The sequence below is a fragment of the Salmo trutta genome, chromosome 36 (assembly GCF_901001165.1).
Source record: "Salmo trutta chromosome 36, fSalTru1.1, whole genome shotgun sequence".
Lineage (NCBI taxonomy): Eukaryota > Metazoa > Chordata > Actinopteri > Salmoniformes > Salmonidae > Salmo > Salmo trutta.
The window spans coordinates 20,087,421-20,104,692 of NC_042992.1; the positions used below are offsets into that span (position 1 = coordinate 20,087,421).

General features: G+C 40.3%; 3 protein-coding genes across 3 annotated transcripts; 2 read left to right on the plus strand and 1 right to left on the minus strand.

Moving 5' to 3' along the window:
- Positions 1-868: 868 nt before the first annotated feature.
- On the plus strand, positions 869-4,307 carry LOC115175596 (akirin-1). The gene is made up of 5 exons (XM_029734952.1): positions 869-1,286; positions 1,838-1,984; positions 2,298-2,429; positions 2,668-2,739; positions 2,834-4,307. Exons 1-5 carry the CDS (start codon positions 1,085-1,087, stop codon positions 2,842-2,844), a joined length of 564 nt encoding a protein of 187 aa, XP_029590812.1. The 5' UTR covers positions 869-1,084; the 3' UTR covers positions 2,845-4,307.
- Positions 4,308-8,692: 4,385 nt separating this feature from the next.
- LOC115175438 (gap junction alpha-9 protein-like) lies at positions 8,693-10,408 on the plus strand. Its single transcript, XM_029734668.1, has one exon. It carries the CDS (start codon positions 8,773-8,775, stop codon positions 10,342-10,344), a length of 1,572 nt encoding a protein of 523 aa, XP_029590528.1. The 5' UTR covers positions 8,693-8,772; the 3' UTR covers positions 10,345-10,408.
- Positions 10,409-12,235: 1,827 nt separating this feature from the next.
- Positions 12,236-16,133, minus strand: LOC115175597 (c-Myc-binding protein). The gene is made up of 5 exons (XM_029734953.1): positions 15,966-16,133; positions 15,534-15,606; positions 15,284-15,332; positions 12,760-12,889; positions 12,236-12,500 (listed from the first exon to the last, which is right to left on the minus strand). The coding sequence occupies exons 1-5, from the start codon at positions 15,978-15,980 to the stop codon at positions 12,456-12,458; spliced, it is 312 nt and encodes a 103-aa protein (XP_029590813.1). The 5' UTR covers positions 15,981-16,133; the 3' UTR covers positions 12,236-12,455.
- Between the last annotated feature and the right edge of the window lie 1,139 nt (positions 16,134-17,272).

Consider the following 17,272-nt stretch of genomic DNA (forward strand, 5'->3'; position numbering starts at 1 on the left):
GCATAGTTCTGGTGGCTCTGGGAAGCCAGCCGTGTGTTGAAGTCAGAAGACACAACACCACAATCACAGTTCTGGACATACAGGAGAAAATAGATATTGTTCTTTGTCTCTGCTTATGCCATCTTGTTGTGAGCAGAGTTAGGATGATCCCCCATTAACTGACACACTGCTCCTTGATGCTGCATTTCCATTTTGATAACAGACTGGTTCCGTACCCCATTGACATGGTCCTCAGAACATGGTAATAGAATGTTGCTCCTTCCCCCACCTACCATGCTGACTTTACTTTGGTAAAGGTATGAGATTCAAAATATGACAAATAAAAATCATGCTTTGTTACAAATGCATCACTAATAACTAACTAGTTCAGAGCCATATTTTGAAGATACTGGCCTAAATATACTCAACCAGCTGAGTGACCCCCGGTTATGACACATGGCATTGCATTGTAGCTACCTACAACAGTTTGTCGTGCCTTTAATTCTCTAGAAAATAAAGTGCCTTTATTTCTCTAGAAAGTGGTTCCCAAACGTTTTATAGCCCTGTACCCCTTCAAACATTCAACCTCCAGCTGCGTAGCACCAGGGTAGGCACTCTCAAAGGTTGTTTTTTGCCATCATTGTAAGCCTGCCACACACACACTATGCGATACATTTATTAAACATAACAATGAGTGTGAGTTTTTGTCACAACCCGGCTCGTGGGAAGTGACAAAGAGCTCTTATAGGATAATAATATAATAATAATAATCAATAATTATTATTGAAAATAAAAAATGTGTTCTTAACTGACTTGCCTAGTTAAATAAAGGTTAAAAAAGACTCTTCTCAACCCAGTGCAGTAGGTGGCGGTAAAGGCAAGTAAAGGTGTGACATCGTACATTAAACTCGAGGGAAGAAGACGCCACTTGAACGTTTTTATTTAGCCGAAGCCTGTGTTAGCGAATAAGTGATTTCCCAGACACCGGCAAGATATAAGAAAGCACAAGACGGACAAACTGATAACCTTCATTTACTCGTTATTAGCAGCGATCCAGAATTTTTGCCGACCAAAAAACATTGTTTTCTGGACTAAGTTAGCTAGCATGGCGTGCGGAGCTACTTTGAAGCGTTCAATTGAGTTTGAGGCCCTTCACAGCCCTCAATCTCCAAAACGGCGAAGGTGCAACCCTCTGCCAGGGACCCCAGTCACCTCCTCACCAAAGCGGTGTAACCTGCTTTCTGCTACCGGTGACAGTTCGATGTCTCCCCAATCAACTTGTGGAGGAGAACATAGACTTACCCCAGGTTACTTGTTTGCCTGAAGAATGTAAAAACAATTAGCGAACGTTAGATGGTGGCCATTGTAGCTAGCTAGCGCCAGTGCAGTGGCTGAAAGTAGCGAATAGTAAAATATGGGATCATACATTATCATTCAGCAGGCTATCTAGCTAACGTTACCTATCTAATAATGAACCCGATTTACAGGTTGTAGTTAGTAGGCCAAACATTGAAGCAAGACTAACATGTTCTAGCTAGGAATATAGCTAACTAACGTTACTCACTTTCTAGTTGGCCAGAATGAACCCGGTCCTGATTGTAACTAACATGGTTATCCTGCATAACAGTGTAGCTTCAAGTTGATGATAATACCTGGCTAGGAAATCATTCATGCATCCATCCAGGTACCAAGTTGAACATGTGTTTGATAGGTTGATTGGGTGCATGGCTATGTGACCATGTTTCATGCTTCGTCACACCCAATATAGATGTGAGGCCTGGGCTGTTACCTGAGGAAACACCATTTCCAGGGTAAGCCAACCATGTTAAGCTGACTTTAGTTGTTTTTCCATCCACAGAGCAGATCGTCCAGAATCTTAGGCAAGAATATAGCCGTTACCAGCGACGGTGCCAACTTGAGGAGGCCTTCAACCAGAGTGAGTCCCAGACTCCAAGTGATGGCCCAGGACAAAGCTCTGGTTTCATGGCACCAAGCTCCCCATCAGGTCTGTTTTCAAGCAGTTAGCCCTCACCAAGCTGAAGATGCTGTCAGCATCTGATTACAAATAAACTTACTATAAGGGTGAATAACAGTCAACTCACTGTGCTGTCTCTTGTTTGTGGTGTCGGGAAGAAGAGCCACAAAATAAAATTCTTTAGAAAAGATGACTCACACTCACCTTTGCATTTGTTGTTTATTCTCAATGTCTCAACACTTGCAGAAGTAAACCAGATCTAATAGGGCTTCTCTTTTTAACCAGATTGTGTATGCAGTTGTCAGACTAAAGCTCATTCCTTGTCATGTTATGGTTTCCCCAGGACTGTCTATGAAGAGGGACCAGCCCTGCTTCACATTGCGCCAGGTAGGCTCCCTGTGTGAACGAATCCTCAAGGACCACGAGGAGACCATCTGTGAAGAGTATGAACAGATCCTGAACACTAAGCTGGCAGGTATGCTGACTCTGACTTCCTTATTACAGATATGGGCCCGTATTCATAAAGCATCTCAGAGTAGGAGCGCCACTGATCTAGGATCTGTTTTGCCTATTAGATCATAATGAATAATATTACATGGACATGGGTGACCTGATCCTAGATCGGCACTCCTACTCTGAGACGCTTTATGAATACGGGCCATCTCATGGTATGACGACTCCTAGATCATTTTATGTTTTTGGTTCCTTCCCAGAACAATATGAATCGTTTGTGAAGTTCACACATGACCAGATCATGCGACAATATAGCGCTAGACCCTCCAGCTGTGAGTTCCAACAATAATCGAAACACGCACACTAACTTTTATCCTCGGTTCCCCCAGTGCCTGTTTTAATCAACATTTTGTTTCTATTTTTCAGATGTCTCCTGAACTCTTAATAGTAAGCTACCTGCGCTCACCTCAAGACTGCTGCTTTCAATCTCCCAAGTTTTTCTTCACTACTTCAGTGACATGATTTTCTTTTCCTTTTAAAACGCTCAATATTCTGAGTCTGAGTTGTACTGTACTTGTGTGGATGTGCTCTTTGGGAGATAGATAGTGGACTTGCCTTTTCAAGGGTTGTGGAAAGCTGGGCTGACGTGACTGTTCAATTTAACCTGCCAAAACTCACTGCTGCAGCATTTGACCCTACATGCCTTTTTATTTTTTATTTTTTTTCACAAAACATACTTGAAAAGGTGGTTTTCTTTTGATTTTAGAAATGAAAGTTATTTGCGCTTTATGTAAATGGTATTTGATATTATACAGTGGAACTATGGTGTACTACAGTCAATTGCAGTTTTGCTTTTCTTTATACATATTTTGTACAGAGTTGTTTTGTGTGATTCCCTTGTTTTACATATTTTAGGGTTCTTGTTAGACATTCTACCAGATTATGCTGCAATTGAGGAGATGCCAACACAGCGTGTGTGTCGGTATACTAAGCTCTTTGTAAAATATGCAGGCTATTACTCCCAAGAAAACCAAACATGGATGGAAGGGCTCAATTGTTTACTGGTTATGATCCTTCTTACAGGAATAGACTGGATGAGGGTTTTTGTTATGGGCCAGCAAAAAATGGAGGCTGAAATGTGTGAAACTGCACAGTCACCTCTTGGTTTGGAATAAAACATCTGTATAGACTTGATTCTGTTATTGACATTGTAGCGACCTTAACCCAACACTTAGCAACCTCGTCAAAAGGTTTGGCTCTCTTGGTGTAATGGCTACCCCTCCCCCTGAATTGGCTACAATATACCTGGGCCCTTGATGTTTGTAATGGAACTCCACTCATTGTAGAGGCATGCTCAATGTTTTTATTCTGTAGCTGGCCCTATGTACTCTTTTTGTATATTTGATTTATTGAATGATTACATGTGATTTATATCAACTGAGTGTACTGTCTGATAATTTTATTAAATTAAACATTTTTTGGAGAGTTTAGTTAGGTGACCCTGTAGTACAGGTGGTGTGTTCTGTGATTTGGTGAGGAGGGATTACGTAGTGTTACACATCACACCACTGAATACAGGGAGTGTACGCCTTAATGGATGGGTTGAAGTCAAAAGAACAGATTTTCACCATTCAAATGTGAACTAATGTGTGTCTGCATAAACTGCATACATACAATGGCACGCCTATCATTAAGACATGCCATTTGATTTTTTTTTTAAATTCTTCAGTTGTGTTGTGGATTGAGTTGCTCTCTGCTGTACAAGAAGCTCTTGATATCACCTTTTTACCAAAAAAATACCCTGAACCTTTACAAAAATATTTGTCCTAACTACTGTGTTTTAAGGTCAGTTTTGTTGAACACAATTATAACATTGAATAAATACTTGATTTGAAAGGAATCATTTTGAATGTAATTCTTGTGAGAGTAAATTAAGTAAGCCTAATAGGGGTCATGTCACATAGGTGTTACAATGTAGCACCAGGGGGCCACACTGACCATTCTGAGTGGTATAAAGCACCTTGTTCATAGTTGTGGAGAATATCAGACCATGAAAAACAACCATAAATACTTGAAAGATGGATTATATCAAAAGCGTGGAATACATTCAATATACTGTCCAAGTACACAGTTCTGATTGCTAAAAACTTGGTATGAGGGAGAGAAAATTCCTAGTTTTTTCAGGCTTGTTTTCTTCACAATTTACACAACAGCAACAGGAAACTACAGTCTACCAATCACAATGACATTTGAGCTATGCGCTTATCAATTTCTGTTTTAGACCACTCCAAAGCTGCAATAGTAATGGTGTCTTTTTGTAGGCGCTAACTCTGCCATGACTCATTGGCCAAACCCTATGGGGATATATGTTTCTGTATGGTTTTTGGATTGACACTGAAAAGGTATGTTGTAAACACAAGCTTAGGAGACCTTATTTTCAGCTTTTATCCCAAAACCCCATTCATTTCCCCAACAGGAATGACCAATGAAACGGGTAGAAAATGCTAACTCATTTCTGTTTTTTAGGACTACAAGCTGCGAGCTCTATAAGAGAATGACAATAGTAGAGTAAGCTAAAACAGAGACGGCAACATCCAGGCAGACTTCATGTACAGTAACTTCAAATGTTCATATGGCTTTACCATATTTCAGTAGCAAATTGAGGCAGCCTTTTTTCACACACATAAATTACATAACAGGGTGTTCTTACCTCATTAAAACTCAAAAAGGGCCTGGATTGGCTGGTTCACATAGTATTAGTAGGCCACCGGGCAGTCAACAAAATCAAACCTGCCAACAGGCCATACCCATTAATTTCCTATAAATAGAATAAAAAACATGCAATAGCTGGGGTGACCATCTTAATTTGATTCACAGAGTCATCCATGTATGAAATCGGACATAACATATTGATCCTCAGGATGGAGAAAATGCATTGATCCAAAAGTGTAGTGTGCCATTGAGGAAACTTGGACTTGTATTATGTGAAGAGCAACTAAGAGACAAATATATATAGGCCCTGGACCTGAATCCCTTGAATTGTGAAGTGAACAAAGGGTGACAGTGAGGTTGCAGCAAGAGGTTGTGACAAGCCACAATTATCTGAGTTTTTATACTGTACATATTAGAATCAGTCTTTTATAGTACATTTGTGATGAAATGCTATTTATAATATGTGTATACACTAATAAAGTTGTGTACATCACATATGCATGTTTCCTTTATAATTCCCCACATTTCATCCAATATCCAAGCACTTTAAAAACAAAAAACACAATATTGGTGTGGGATTCAAGTTTTAGTTTCAAGTTTTGATGTCACCTGCACTAGAGTGAAATGCTTTTCTTGCCAGCTCTAAACCCAACAATGCAGTAATCAATAACAATCTAATACTAAAAATAACATAATGTAGAATAAAAACACAAGAAATAAAAATAAAAAATTCCAATGGGATCAGTACAGGTGTAGCTTCTGTTCCTTAAAAGCCAGTGGAATAAATGACTGGAATAGAATACCATTTTGAGGATCAACTATGACTAGAAATATCACTTTAATTGGAGGTGGAAGATAGATAGCCAGCTGCTTGTAAACATATTTAGCAATATTTCACCTTGCAGAACAAGGTAAGATAAATTATATTTGGACAGTTTTGTTAATTAAACAAAATACAATCAATTGCAGCCCATCTTTATGGCAGGTTTGAAACCTGTAGCATTGATATCGCCATGATTAATTGCCAGTATTGTGTTAAATTGTGTTTGGGAAATGTACAAAAAAATGGAGTATACTTTACTGTATGGTTGTAAGTTTCAGCGGTTCATTCCGAAGCTCATTGATTGATGGTGTGTGGTTATCATTGCCTGTGGCAACAAACTGAGAAAATGGTTGACAGGTATTGTGCAATACAGCTACCCCATGGATGAATGAAAGAAAATGAGCTTTCCTGTTCAGTCTGTCTTTTTTACACATTCTGCAATTCTGTTACCAACACAGTAGTTTGTTGAGATTTGAGTTTGACCGAACTATCATTCTCCAAATTGAGTAATTCTGCAACATAATCCTGACTAATCAACTACTAGATTTGAAATACATTAATTAAGAAGAGTACACATTCGGGGAGGAGATATTCAAAATACTTTGAATTGAGGATGGGGTTGTTTCTAATTGTTTTCTACTTGTTCCCAAAGTAGGCATCACTTTTAGTAACCACCGGCAGGCTAATTAATCCAATTCAGACACAGTATATTTGACTTTGTAGATGTTTTATGTAACTACAGGAACCCCTCTGACATGCACTCAGAGCTACTGGGGGCAGTGCTCTGGCTCAGTGTCGGTGTACCATACACACCACATCATATTCCACAGGCATCACCGGGCAGAGCGCCACCGAGGGTCACCATGGGTTCGAGGTCCTCTAGGAGCAGCCTCAAATAGAAAAACGATTGAATATTTTTGACGGTCCCCCCCATCGCCTGATGACGCACAGGGCTCCCCACCACCCACAGTCTGTGCATACTGCTGCAAGGTAAACGACAACAAATAGTACAATTGATTTATCTTGGCAGCTTATATAGTTCTCACCAACTAAAGCCACAGGCTGGTTTTATTTTGTTTTCATTTCATCAGGGTCCGGCATTGTAGCCCATCGTCAATGAGGGCATATGCATTTTTTCGGATAAATATAAAGAGATTGACAATGAGCACGGGACTCTATCGAACGTACGAATATTTTGGTAAAACGTTTCTGTTTATGTACATTTTATTTCCCAAATGAAAGGTACGTTTATTTATGTTATTTTAGATTGAGTTTTAACACATTAATGAATACATTATTTTTCCAGCAGAGGCCTCCTGACTTGAACTCTCAAAGAGAACTACATTTTGATGATTGTCATTTGCATTGATTTTTTTTGGAAGAATTGTTTTTCTCTGTAAATGATGCAATTAACTGGACTGCAAATAGGTTACTTAATATGAACGATGTAACAGCTTAATGTTATTGATGATCATTTTATTTGATATTGTGTTACCTAATTATTATATTATCATTATAATTAGGACAAATGATCATCATGTTTCCATTAACTTGTCCAGTGATTTATTTTGTCGACATTTAGAAAGTTCGCATAGAAAATCGATGCGGCAATTGCCTGCTAGGGTGTGTTGCCATTTAACTATTGTGTCGACGAAAACAGATGGACGTAATGACGTCATAGTGTTTCCATTGAAGTGTTTCCATCAGCCATTTAGGCAAATTGTGCATTAATAAATTGTCGACAGCCTATCTGTTTCATGTCTCAGCTAGCACGGGAAAGCAAGCATGGATAGAATGCAAAAATGTACTTATATTTGCCATATTCTAATAATTTTTGCCCTGTCCCTTTCTCTGCTATTGTCATTCTAATGGAATCCAGAAACAACAAAACCCGGTCCTCAAACATTTACATCAAAAGGTGCAAAATTATGGGCAGACACAAAACATTCACATCAAATTAAATATTTTTCTTGATCAAATAACATGGAAAACAACCACTTTTTGAACAGTATTAATTTACCATCCTTACAAACCAATTAATATAAATAGGCTGTTCATCTAGGTTTGTACCTGTAGACTTCCCATTAGCATGAAGAAAAACAAGTTGTTTGGGATGTGATGTGGCTCAGTTGGTAGAGCAGAGGACTTGCAATGCTAGGGTTGTGGGTTCGATTCCCATTGGCGACCAGCATGAACATGTATGCACTAACTACTGTAAGTTGCTCTGGATAAGAGCAGTTACTAAAATGGAAAAGGAATGAATAGACCATTTCAGTTTCCACATAGAAATCATTTGCAAAGTAATTCAATAAACTGGAAAACATCTTAATCAAGTCATTTTATATTCCACAAGTATTATCAGATAAATTGTTTTGTACAGATAATTATCAGACTCAAGTTACAAATGCTGGTAAACACTCAAATGCATTTAGTTGTAAAAAAAAAATCATCACAAAAGTAATGTGGACAGATACAGAAGTCTTCAGCGCAGGCACCCCCACCCCCACCCCCAAACTACTTCCCGCTGCTATCGTCTCCTATATCCATTACACGTCCCCATTTTTTTAGGGTCCAATAAACCTGGATCAATGGTAGGCTAATTATTAATATTCTATATTTTTTCTCCAATTACCAATCATTGTAATGATCGTCATCATCATCAATACTAATTCATAATCAAATGAAGCCTGGAATTCTTTGAGCATTGTTTACACATTGTGTCATGTATTATTATTGACCTTCCCATACACTTAACTTTTACATTCTATTTCCATATTGTCTCTGCTTTTTAAGTAACAAAGACCTTTTCCCGTCAATAAGCAAAACCCGTATGAAGATGGGAGATTGGAACTTCCTGGGTGGGATCTTGGAAGAAGTGCATATCCACTCTACCATGGTGGGAAAGACCTGGCTGACCATCCTCTTCATCTTCCGGATGCTAGCACTTGGCGTTGCTGCAGAAGGCGTGTGGAACGACGAGCAGGCCGACTTCATCTGCAACACAGAACAGCCAGGGTGCCGCAATGTGTGCTACGACCGAGCCTTCCCCATCTCTCTCATCCGCTACTGGGTTCTCCAGGTCATCTTCGTCTCCTCGCCCTCTCTGGTTTACATGGGCCACGCCATCTACCAGCTGCGAGCTCTGGAGAAGACGCGTCACACTAAAAAGGCGGCTCTGCGTCAGGAGCTGGAGGCAGTGGACGTGGAGCGGATCGAGGTGCGGAGACGTATCGAGAGGGAGATGAGACAGCTGGATCTGGGGAAGCTCAACAAGGCCCCGCTGAGGGGGTCCCTGCTACAGACCTACGTGGCCCACATCATCACTCGGTCTGTGGTGGAGGTGGGCTTCATGCTGTGCCAGTACCTCCTTTATGGCCACCATCTGGACCCTTTATTTAAGTGCAAGAGGGAGCCCTGCCCAAATGTGGTGGACTGCTTTGTCTCCAGGCCCACGGAAAAAAACATCTTCATGATGTTCATGCAGGGCATCGCCGCCGTGTCCCTCTTCCTCAGCCTCTTGGAGATCATGCACCTGAGCTACAAGAAGCTCAAGAAGAGCATCCTGGCCTACCAACCACATCTCAAGGATGACCTGGATGACTGCTATGTTAGCAAGTCCAAAATAAACTCTGTTGTGCAACAGGTTAACATGGGGGGCACCTCTGTGGGCCGCAAGCCTACTATCTCCACAGCACCGAGTGGGTACACATTCCTGCTGGAGAAGCAGGGTAATGGACCCACGTATCCCCTCATCAATGCCTCCTCTGCCTTTGTTCCCATTCAGGGGGACCCTGGACTCAAGCCAGGTACTGACAGCCACAATACAGACAGTAAGGAGGGAGTGTTGCCAAGTCCTACTGAGCACAACAGCAACTCAAACACCAGCAGTGAGACGACTCGGTCTCCCTCTGTGGATGAGCCAGAGGACCTTGTCGTGCACCCTCTACCCTATCACATGGATTCTCTACCCTGCCACCTAGATCCTCTCGCCCATCTCCCCCACCATGTGGGCTTCGATTCACGGGGCTCTGAGTACCCCGGGGTAGATGCCTCCTCATGTCCGACCCTTTCGGTCATTGTGAGGAAACCACGACGGGTCAGTGCCCCATGGAACTGTTCCACAGTGGTGGAAGGGAATGGCTCAAATAGTGGGGACTCCTACCCTGAGACAATAAGAATGAAGCCACGCTGCAGCTTTGCTGCCAGCCGAGCCAGGGCCTTCTCTAAGCCGGACCTCAAGAGAATGAGCAGACCTCATAGCTCGGACTCAATAGGAGAGCCGAGGTCTGCGTCCCGGCACAGCCACGATGGCAACAGTCCTCCTGTCTGCTCTCCCAAACTCCGAATGTCATTAGCAAGTAACGCCACAAGCAGACGAGCTCCAGGCAACCTGCAGATCTAAGAGTTAGGCTATTAAACTCATGTCACAAGAAACTGTTACAGTGTTAGGCTATGCTCACATTCCCCCATCACTCCCATTGATTGTTAGCTTTTGGTGCCTAAAATTAGTTGAGGTTTGTAATGGCTGTTTAAAGAATTACAGTTTATCTTGACCCATAGACTACTTTCAGGGTGAAGAACTACCTAACATCAAGTTGTAAAATAGTGAACTACTCCTTGAAGCAGGACAAAAGGGTAAAACTATGTTTGAGAGAAAAAGTATAGCAACGCCAGTGTCATGTTTACAGCATTGGTTTTTTGTCTTATATACTGTACCATAACAAAAGGGTGCATTTTGTGGTAATGAACAAAGAGCAATGGAAAGCAGAATCAGATAATCTATATCCTTTAGGCAGTAATTGCAATTACGTAATCCAAAACTGAATCAATGATATTCATTGGATAAAATCAGTATTTGTTAACAAGGAAAATAAGAGACCTGTTTAAGCAAGATTTCCTCATTTCAGTCTGTGGTATTGCACTTTTTTAAATTCAGTTCAGAATTTGACTTTCCCCAGTTGAAATTGGTGGCTGGAGTTCACTAGCTACCAAACTAATCAGAGGATATTTTGTCAGCGACATTACGATCCATTTTAGTATCAGTCCAATTAATCGTTTCTTTGCTCATGATGTACTGGTCAAATGTATTCAATACTATCCACTATAATAACAAAATACAGTTAGAGTTTAACTGTAATTGAAAACCCACTACTACAAGGACTTTGGCTAAGGAGTAATAAACCAGTTGCATAATACTCAACTAGTTTTTTTCCTCCCAGGTCAGATTACTGCAGATGTCCTCCGTCCTCAAATAGCATTGATATAGTGGCCCAAAGCCCACTGATCAATTGACAATGTAAATTATACATATTTATGGTGCTGTGGTAGGGGATTATATGAAAACTCTATTTTTACTGAACATTGATTTGTTTCCACAATTGTATAACTTTCTTTATAAAATAAAGTAAAAATATTCTTGAATTTATTAAATGAATTTATTTAATAATTTCCCTAAGATATGGGTTAAAATATCAATCCAAACAGAAACAGGCAAGAACATTGACTTTAAGTAACACATTTTTAAACCCCACCACAGGTTAGAAGCAGTATTGTCTACTATGGCCCTGTTTTTTTGGCATTTAAATAAGGGGCAAGTATCAGTTGTTGGGAATTCCCATCTAAACTGAACAAAAATATAAAACGCAACATGCAGTGTTGGTCCCATGTTTCATGAGCTGAATTTTTTATTTTTTTTTTAATCCCTGAAATTTTCCAAACGCACAAAAAGCTTATTTCGCTCAAATGTTGAACATAAGTTGGTTTACGTCCTTGTTAGTGAGCATGATCATTATACCAGTTCACCTTGTGCTGGGGACAAACATGCCACAGATGTCTCAAGTGCAATTGGCATGCTGACTGCAAGAATGTCCACCAGAGCTGTTGCCAGTGAATTTAATGTTCATTTCTCTACCATAAGCTGCCGTCGTCATTTTAGAGAACTGGCCTCACAACCGCAGACCACATGTAACTACGCCAGCCCAGGACCTCTGCATTTGGGTTAGTCACCTGCGGGATCGTCTGAGAGGGGTGGTGAGGAGTATGTCTGTCTGTAATAAAGCCCTTTTGTGGGGAAAACTCATTCTGATTGGGGCGCAGCCATGTGTGGGCACAGGCCCACACATGGCTGCGCCCCTTCCGAGTCAAGTGAAATCCATAGATTAGGGCCTAATGAATTTCAATTGACTGATTTCCTTATATGAACTGTAACTAAGTAAAAATCATTACATTTATATTTTTGTTCAGTATAGATACTGTAAAATGTAAATCAACGAAAAGAAATTCCATGAGAAATATTTCCTGCAAGAGTATTTATTGACTTAAATTGGAGGTAATGGTAACAAAGGAAGTGCCTGTACACAAAAGCCACATTTACTACTTAAACAAAATTACATTACCTTAATAACTAACACACACACACACACACACACACACACACACTATAAAGAAATTATGGCTTCACATTAAGCGCCCCTTCCAAACAGTGAAAAAAATAGAACAATTCAACCAACTACATTACTCCGCTGCTCCATCCTCAGGTGTTGGTTCATACTGCAGAAGCTGTAAAACAAGGTAGAGCAAATTCAGCTATTTGCAAGGTACCGAGATTTGACATTTTCAGGCATTTGGGATGGCTTCCCTGACAAAGATTAAGCGTAGGACTGGACTTAAAAGCAGGGACAATAAAAAAAAAAAAAAATGTTTTAACCTCGATTGAAAGTGTTTTCTAGTCCAAGCCTAGGCTAAAATCAATCAGTGTCCTGGAAACCACCCCTTGCAATTTAGGAAAAATATTTAATTATCCAGCCATGCTGCTGACCCTCTTTCTGAGTTCTTTGTTTTCCTCCATGAGCAGATCACACTTCTGCTGTAGCTCAGACAGCCCCAAACGGAGGGCCTCGGCATCTGCTGTCTCCACACCAGCCACACCAAGGTGATGCTTTAGAAAGCTGTGTTTAGGTGAAGGCTATTCTAACTCTTTCTTGTTGTTAGATACAGTGAATAAGTTATTGAGATGAGAGAGCTGATGGTGCATAGAATGGAATGTGACAGAGTTCTCTTCCAGAGGCAATGTGTGGTCTAGGGGCAGCAGCACTACCAGTAGACCAGCCACATCCTAAACTCTTATTTTTTTATTTCACCTTTTAACCAGGTAGGCCAGTTGAGAACAAGTTCTCATTTACAACTGTGACCTGGCCAAGATAAAGCAAAGCGACAAAAACAGTTAAACGTAGTCAATAACACAATAGAAAAATCTATGTACAGTGTGTGCAAATGTAGAAGAGTAGGGAGGTAGGCTATAAAAAGGCCATAGAGCCAAAATAATTACAATTTAGCATTAACACTGGAGTGATAGCTGTGCAAATGATGTGCAAGTAGAGATACTGGGGTGAAAAAGAGCAAGAGGGTAAGTAATAATATGGGGATGAGATTGTTTGGTGTGCTATTTACAGATTGGCTGTGTACAGGTACAGTGATCGGTACGCTGCTCTGACAGCTGATGCTTAAAGTTAGAGGGAGATATATGACTCCAGCTTCAGTGATTTTTGCAATTCGTTCCAGTCATTGGCAGCAGAGAACTGGAAGGAAAGGCGGCCAAAGAGGTGTTGGCTTTGGGGATGACCAGTGAGATATACCTGCTGGAGCGCGTGCTACGGGTGGGTGTTATGGTGACCAGTGAGCTGAGATGAGGTGGAGCTTTACCTAGCAAATAATTATAGATGACCTGGAGCCAGTGGGTTTGGCGATGAATATGTAGTGAGGGCCAGCCAACGACAGTATACAGGTCGCAGTGGTGGGTAGTATATGGGGCTTTGGTGACAAAACGGATGGCACTGTGATAGACTGCATCCAATTTGCTGAGTAGAGTGTTGGAGGCTATTTTGTAAATGCCATTGCCGAAGTCAAGGATTGGTAAGATAGTCAGTTTAACGAGGGTGTTTGGCAGCATGAGTGAAGGAGGCTTTGTTGCGAAATAGGAAGCCGATTCTAGATTGAATTTTGGATTGGAGATGTTTAATGTGAGTCTGGAAGGAGAGTTTACAGTCTAGCATTTAAAAGCAATTGGAGGCCACGGAAGGAGTGTTGTATGGAGTTGAAGCTCGTTTGGAGGTTTGTTAGCACAGTCTTCATAGAAGGTCCAGATGTACACAGAATGGTGTCGTCTGCGTAGAGATGGATCAGAGAATCACCAGCAGCAAGAGCGACATCATTGATATATACAGAGAAAAGAGTCGGCCTGAGAATTGAACCCTGTGGCACCCCCATAGACTGCCAGAGGTCCGGACAACAGGCCCTCCAATTTGACACACTTAACTATCAGAGAAGTAGTTGGTGAAATTGGCAAGGCAGTCATTTGAGAAGCCAAGGCTATGGAGTCTGCTGATAAGAATGCGGTGATTGACAGAGTCGAAAGCCTTGGCCAGGTCGATGAAGACGGCTGCACCGTACTGTCGTCTTTTATCGATGGCGGTTACGATATCGTTTAGGACCTTGAGAGTGGCTGAGGTGCACCCATGACTAGCTCGGAAACCAAATTGCATAGTGGAGAAGGTACGGTGGGATTCGAAATGGAAAAGATTTTATAAAGGCAGGGCAGGATGGATATAGGTCTATAACAGTTTGGGTCTAGAGTGTCTCCCCCTTTGAAGAGGGGGATGACCGCAACAGCTTTCCAATCTTTGGGGATCTCAGACGATACGAAAGAGGTTGAATAGGCTAATAATAGGGGTTGCAAAAATTTCAGTGGATCATTTTAGAAAGAGAGGGTCCAGATTGTCTAGCCCAGCTGATTTGTAGGGATCCAGATTTTTCCACTCTTTCAGAACATCAGCTGTCTGGAATTTGGTGAAGGAGAAGCAGGGGTGGCTTGGGCAAGTTGCTGCGGGGGGTGCTGAGATGTTGGCCGGGATGGAGATTTTGGAGATTTTTTAGTTAGGGATGGAGATTTTAAAGACATCACATGCACAACCACAATTGTAGATGCAGATTTTGTGATGTAGACAAACTCTACCCTTGAACGAGTTGGCGGGGGGCTGCAGTCACCAGATTTCGGTCACGGTAATTTCCCTGCCCAATGATTGACTAGGCCTACATGGGCCATGTTCAGTACGAAAACATTCTTGACCAGTGCAGATAGAAATACCACAAATAGAGCATGTCAGAGATGCATGTTTGTTCTACATACATTACATACATACATACATACATACATACATACATACATACATACATCACAAATTCAATAAAAAAAATGACAGGAACCATCAATAAGATCAGTTAGTTTAAGATGCTTCTTTTATCATATCAATTTGGAGTATTACCAAACCAAGACAAAAGGATACTCCAAAGCATTATTAGGTTTCTCTGTCTCTTCGTATAGGGCCACCAACACTGCAAACAGCAGGACTGTGGTTATGGACATTGGTGGTGATGTGTATAGAACTCAAAGATACTACGTTTACACTGTAGCCTGTGCAAGTGGTTACGGTTAAAAGAAACATGAAAACAAAGTTTCTCACACAGTCAATGGCTATATGCATACATAGTTTATGCATTGTGGCAGTAATGTTCTTGAATTTCTGAAAGACCTACCATTAGTGAGAGTGTCAAGAACACCCGCTTTTTCGAGATACCTTCGAAATTGTTCCCTCTTAGATTCAGAACCCTGAAAGAAACAATAAAGAAAATACATTAAAAAGGCTGTAACAAAACAAACGTTGTCCATTTGCAGCAACTAGCTTACTACTTCAGTTACTTGACTATTTCCGGGCAGTAAGCAAGCAGAATACAAATATGTCTGGTTGACCATGAAGTTTGAAAACGAACTACTAAACAAGCTAGCCAATACAGCCATGCTGCTGATTATGTGTAGCCGCTGAGTGAAAGTTAAAGAAATAAATTAATGCATTTAGCGTGGTAGCTAAAACTACGCTACAAAGTAACAAGTGAAAACGCAGGATATGAAATCTAATATCTTCAAACCACTTGTATGAAGTTAATTGAAGAAAAGTTTCGTATACTTACTCTGTAATAGGACATTATGCCTGGCGACCAAATATGTTGCGTTATGAAGATAAGTAAACTATCTACAGCTGGAGATTTATCAAGCAACTAAGCCTGTGTTGTATTCATTACGCCGATTCTGTTGCAAAATGTCTCGTCTGTTGCATAACGTTTTACAACAGAAATAGTTTACTCCAAAGGGAAAACGTTTTACAACAAAAACGAGAGTTTCTATTGGACAAATTCTGGTAGATCCTCCCCGTTATATTCCGTTTCTCTGTTTGCTTCCGTTTAGTTCTTAAACGGTAAACGGTTTCCGTTGCGAGACGTAATGAATACACCCCTGACTCCTCACTTCCACGGTGGTAACGTTACAATTGCTATAACTATGATTCATTTATTTAATTTAATTTAAATTAATTTATTCATACCATTTAATTATTCCACAAGATAGAGTCCCAACACAAATCTATGGTTGCTGCCCAAGCCGGCTGGTCATTTTGTCATTTTTTTTATAAATTATTATTATTATGAACAAAACAAATACAAAAACAGAAATATACAAACAAGAGTACATAAACAGACAGGGGTATTACATATCGAGATACATTCTCAATTTGTCAAAAAGTGTACATATTGCTTTTTTGTTTTTACACTTACTGATCATTTCTAAATAATATTTCAATTCTATCTCAAACAATGTGAAGATAGGTTTGTTCTCCGCCCACTTCATTTTATGGATAAAGAATCTGGTATAAAAAATAAACAAATTAACAATGAAAGTTAAATCAGGGTCCATATAATTTGGATAAAAATAAAACATAATATCAGAGTCTTGCAAATTAATAGCAATAGTAGTTTCTTTTAAAATAAAATATTCTAACGCACTCCAAAATATTCTGACATAAGAACAGTCCCAAAAGAGTTTCTGGGTCACAACCACAAAATACACATTTGTTATCAATAGCTGTTTTGAATCTGTGTATAATAAAGGTCTTTACAGGGTAGATTATATGAATGAGTTTGTATAATACTTATTTTACCTTATTAGATGTACAATATTTGCCAGACAACAGTGAGACTTTGTTCCAGTTCACTTGTCCTAGGGCTGCATTCCAGTATATTTTAGCAGAGGGGATAGTAACATCTTGACATAGTTTTCTTATATACATGTTACTACATTAATAGTTTAAAATGTCAATTCCTTCTAGCTGTATTGAGGCTACAAAATCCTCAACAGTTGAACTTGGAGTACTGTTATATTTTCCTAAAAGAAGAATGGCACCTTTAGGGGCAGCTATAACAACTATTTGAAAATCCTCAGGAGT